Raw genomic sequence first — 5,159 nt, 5'->3', positions numbered from 1 at the left:
TGTTACACACTGCACCTTTAAGACCAACTATGAATTTGAGGTATATATTTATATGCATCACAATTTATGTCAGCCCCAAAAAGAAGGCTGAACCCAGACCAAACGACGGGTTTATCCATGGCTACTTCCCTGATTAATAAGTGTTGTGGCATTTTTTGAAAGGAAGTGTGCAGATGAACTTAAATGTATTTCGCTTTCTCTGGTAATAACTTCAGGTGCGGGGCCGGAGGTTCACCTACAGTCAGCAGTATCACAGTGCTACAGTGGAGCCAGGGGACGTGACTCCTAAAATTGACTCCCGCTCCGCTGCTGCCTCTACCACTTGGTTCACAAGCATGAGCGGTGACAAGCCCAAAGTGCACCCTAAACACCCAGATGAGGCTCGAGTGGAGGAGCTGAGGAAGGTGATCTTCCAGCAGTGTGGGGTTTCACAGTTCGCTCAGAACGCTCAGTTTATTGGCATTCCCATGAATCTTAGCACAGGGATATCTTTTTTTATGGCTGTTTGCTTACTCTTTCCTTTTTCTCTATGACCCAATGGAGTAGGACTAATAATATTAACCTAACCACCTGCTTCCAAGCTAGCTAGCTGATTCTGTTCACTGTGCTTCCAGCCATGGAGAGAGAACATCCTACATGCCAATATATTGAAGCCCACAGGTTCACGGGACATATGGGCCTCGAGCCAGTGCCAGGAGGACTTTCAGCTCTATAACAAGCCTCGGCCTTTCTTGAGCCCACCTACTGTCACCATTCACCTGGCTGGTAGGCTGTGCTCCATCAGTGTACCATAAAACACTTTTAACTGCTAAGAACACCTTTCATGTACAGTTCCATTTCGTTGTATGATGGTGTGTTTCTCTTTTCCCGTGAGTAGCCGGCCAAATGTTAACAACCAGGTGTCAGGCTGAGATATTTCCCTCGTAGCCATCTAAGACACCAGCTGTAAATGTCAGCATTCGGTGTCAGAATCAAAGAGAGGGGTTCTTTACAGACTCACCATTTTATACTGAAGTTCAGGAGAAATCCATCATAGGGGAGATAGAAATGTGTCCACCAACAGCTGCCTTAATGCACCATAATGTCATACAGCCACAAGGTGTTGGTTTGTCCATCACTGCACCCAACATTGCTGAAAAAGTCAAAGGTATTACACTTAAAGTTATTACATTACAGAATGAAAGAGGTGAGTGACCCATTCACTCACATTCTTTTTTATGCTCAAGTCTTAAACTTGAGATATTTGGATTTGGATGATGTATCCCAGCAAGCCAGCAGGTTGTCAGAAAGAACTAAACAACAACAAATGGAGCCAGTTAACAAAACCCACAACACAGCACTCGCAAAATGGTTTTAAACATTCACAACAGAGCGCAACATCTTTAATGTATTTTCAGTACTTGATTTTCCTTTCAGATGTCACTGTGTCATGGAACTATTTTTCCTATTGTAAGAAGAGTTCTGTAATCCCTCCAGCTAACAAAATCCTAATTCAGCAAAGTATTGATACAGTATGGGAGCTTGTACAGAGTACAAAAGTAAATTGATGAATTAGTACGTGTTTGAAACAGGGGCGCTAATGCAGGTGATGGGGGATGGAGTTGGAAGTGAGCCATGGCTTTGATAAATGTACTATAAGAGTTTTTACCTGGTTACGAAACAATTTAATACTGACGCCTGTGTAAGATTGCTCGAGTGGCGAAGGCAGGAAGGAAGGGACCTTGAAACTGTTCAGTCAGTCCAAATTTATGTATTTCCCTATTACCCCAAGCAGTGGATCAGTGCAGCTTATTTACAGTGAGGATCAGCTTGGCCCAAACCGAAGAAAACAACAAACTAAATAAAAATGAAAACAACTTAGGGAAAAGGTAACTAGAGGTATCAAAAAGAAAACCTCAACTCTGCTCAGGGCTATGCCCTTTTTAAGCTTGGGCCCCTGGCAGCTAACAAACCGTGTGGCCTGCTCACCAACATCCTCAAAAGTAGTCTCCCCTGGAGAACCCTCAACTCCTGCTTATATATGCTGTAGCTCCTCCTGTCACAGGAAGCAACAATTAAGAAAACAATTAACCTTCAGCATTCATTTATCAGTAGAAAGAACTCACTACACATAGAGTAAAATAGATCCCAACTGTTCAAAATAACAAATCTCCCAAACGCCTCCTAAATCTCCCCCTCATCTATACTACACTTGGCACATTCCCCCAGGAACCTGACCATAAAAGGAGTCCACCTGGGCAAGCACTGGTTACCAGTTCCTGGAGAGGAGAGGTGAGAAACACAAATTAATCAAAACGTTAAAACACAAATATTTTCTAAGGCTTCCTTCCAGATCTAATGTAATGCAAACATACTACAATTTCCCTTAACATGTTTCAACCCAACATCTGTACTGATTACCAAACCCCAGACACCTGCCGGGTAGATGGTATGTAAGTGGCTGAGGTGGACAAGCACTCTATATTGTGTCTCATTTAAGTTACAAGTCACGGGGCATCCCCATAACAGCCTGTATATGAGCTACATAAACAAACAACACCATCAGCGAGAAGATTGGCTATTTCTATATAGTCATTCTGATGTATGGTTAGACTCCCCTCTAAATCAGACAAAACGAGCCGTTAGAAACACTGCTGCTGCTGCACCAGAATCAACACAAAATGAAAGTTCCTTGTTGTTTTAAGTATGTCTGGTTACATGTAACTTGTTACATTGTAGGAGGATCTATTGTCAGAAATGGAATATAATATTCATAGGTAGGATTTCATAAGTGTATAATCACCTGAATATGAGAATTGTTGTGTTCGTTACCTTGGAATGAGCCATTTACATCGACAGACACCATGTTGAGCTGCCATGTGTCTACAGTAGCCCAGGATGAACAAACCAAACACTGGCTTTAGATAGGGGAGTTTGCATTTTTCACACATTTCGCGGCCACCGTAGTTTCTCTTTGGCTGTTGGAAGGGGTGAGTGACGCGATGGGTGCCACTAATGAATTGGGTGTTCTAGTCACTCATAGGGATGCGCAGATTTATTGGCCTTGTTGACTGACATCAGCCTATCGGCAAATAAGATGAAGTTCACTGATGTTGCGTGAATTTTGCGCTGGCTAAATGTTATGTTGGTTATTTCCAAGCCGAATATTGGAGAAATAATAACCAGAGAAATAGACTGAGCTGTAACAAGGCAGGGGTGCTTATCTTGGTAGATTTCTTTGTGTCCCTGGCACAAAACAGCGAATAAACAACAACAACAAAAATATCTGTATCAGCTATCGGCCAAATTGTTAATTTAATCATTGGTATTGGCCCAGAATTGACCAATCGGTGCATCCCTAGCCATTCCTCAATCTGTACTGCTATCCTTATTGGGAGTAACAGGGATATGAGGATTAATATCAACTCTGCACATATTCTGCATTACCATAATAATCTGTTTCCAGTTAGTTGACTGACTGAAGTAAATAAGGCAATGCATTAAACCACCGTCTTCTATGCTAAGTATTAGCATTAAACTTTAAATTTGTCTATGGACAGCATGCAACAGTTTGGAGTTAGCCACTCGAAGCCATGTTAGGCATTTGGCAATCTCCATTCTTTTGATGCTGTTGGAACATGCGGTACAAGCTGTGCATGTTCATTTTCAGTATGTAGATGATGTAGCGAGTAAGACCATCTGGCACGAACTGGCACTGTTGTTCATCCTACTGGTTGGGCTTCAATGGCACCTTGTTACAACTTCGCTTTGTTAAATGATAAAACACTACTCAACATGGGAAGAAAGACTGTGTGATAACTGTAATTAACACTGAGCAAAGCACTAAATTTAACAAGCCTAGGAGCATCCAAAATAGTTTTTTTTCCTATAACTGGGCTGTACGCTTTTTCTCAGTAGTGTAGGCCAATATTGATATGTTTTGATTGAAGCTCCAGATGGCGGATATTTGAGCCAGTATCAGTTTTTGCTGCTGAGTAACACACACTCCCACGCCACACTGGAGAATAGATTTGGCCAGGGAGGAACCTCAATTAAATCAGCAGTGAGCAAAGATGATCCGTTTATGTCTGTCTTGTTGTTTGTCCAACCATCCAGTTCAGTAACAACTTCTCGCCTGTTTAGTTGATCAGTTATAAGAACGGTAAAGCATCAAGTCTACTGAGTTTCTAACCACTGAGTGTGCTGTTGATCCTCAGGAGACCTTCTGCAGCAGGAGCAGCTCGAGGCAGCCAGAGATCAGTACAGTCGCTGGCTGAAGAAGCTGCTCCCTGGCGACAGCGCCGACCCACCGGTCAACGGCCCCTTCCCAGAGTTCAAGTGTCACATGGGAGGAAACTCACAGATAATTGAGGATATACTGAAAGACAAACCTAGGAAGTTTTCACTGAGGAAACCGGGAATGATGCTGAAGGTACGGTGTTTGTCACGGCTTTGGACAGAGCTGATGACATAATGAACACACAAACCCCAAGTCCCAGGAGTATTTGGACAGCTGCACACTTTGTGATGCTGTGACGATTATTTTGAAACACTCTTGATCCATAAATCAGTGGGTTATCCAACATCATCAAAGACATATTCAGGAATTGGTTGGACTCCAAAAGTAAAAAACACGATTGCCATGTGGAATTCAGTTTTTTTTATAGTTTTATGGCATACCTCATTACACTGTTTCTTGCTTCCTGCTTTTCTTCAATTTGTTTGTAGAGGGATTGCAGACATTTTCACAAATTTCTATTTTCTCAAAAGCTGCTGCAAACAATGTCCTTAAAGTAGGAAAAAATCCAGAGCTCACTTTCGTGTGTTTGTTGAATCTTGAAACCAGAGTTCAGTCATTAGTGAGTAGTTTGAGGAGCTGCAACCTGAAAGGAGCTAATGAGTCCATGAGAGGAAACAAGGGCGTCACTCTTGCAGGGAATTTCAGATGGGTGCTCTGCCTCAAAAGAAAAAAAAAAGTTTAGGATAATGCACCACAAAAGCAAATATACATTCAGACTTTAATCATCAGCTCAGTGGGTAGAGCTGGCGACCCGTATACCCAGGCTGAGTCCTTGCTGCAGCGGCCCAGGGTTGGAATCTGACCTGTGGCCCTTTGCTGCGTGTCGTTCCCTCTCTCTGCCTCTGTTTCCTGTCTATCTTTGGCTGTCACTATCATAAAG

At 42.6% G+C, this 5,159-nt stretch overlaps 1 protein-coding gene across 1 annotated transcript in view; it reads left to right on the top strand.

Moving 5' to 3' along the window:
- Window positions 1-537, top strand: part of cfap92 (cilia and flagella associated protein 92 (putative)) — a 3,715-nt gene extending 3,178 nt beyond the window's left edge. The window contains exon 6 of the mRNA XM_035661684.1: window positions 216-537. Coding sequence (XP_035517577.1) covers window positions 216-533 — 318 coding nt within the window. The 3' untranslated portion in view covers window positions 534-537. The remainder of the gene's footprint in view (window positions 1-215) is intronic.
- Window positions 538-5,159: the final 4,622 nt, after the last annotated feature.

The sequence above is a fragment of the Morone saxatilis genome, unplaced genomic scaffold, assembly GCF_004916995.1.
Source record: "Morone saxatilis isolate NCDOM2014 unplaced genomic scaffold, NCSU_SB_2.0 Contig18, whole genome shotgun sequence".
Lineage (NCBI taxonomy): Eukaryota > Metazoa > Chordata > Actinopteri > Moronidae > Morone > Morone saxatilis.
The sequence above is the reverse complement of the archived record's forward strand: the minus strand, read 5'-3'. Positions and strand labels throughout refer to the sequence as shown.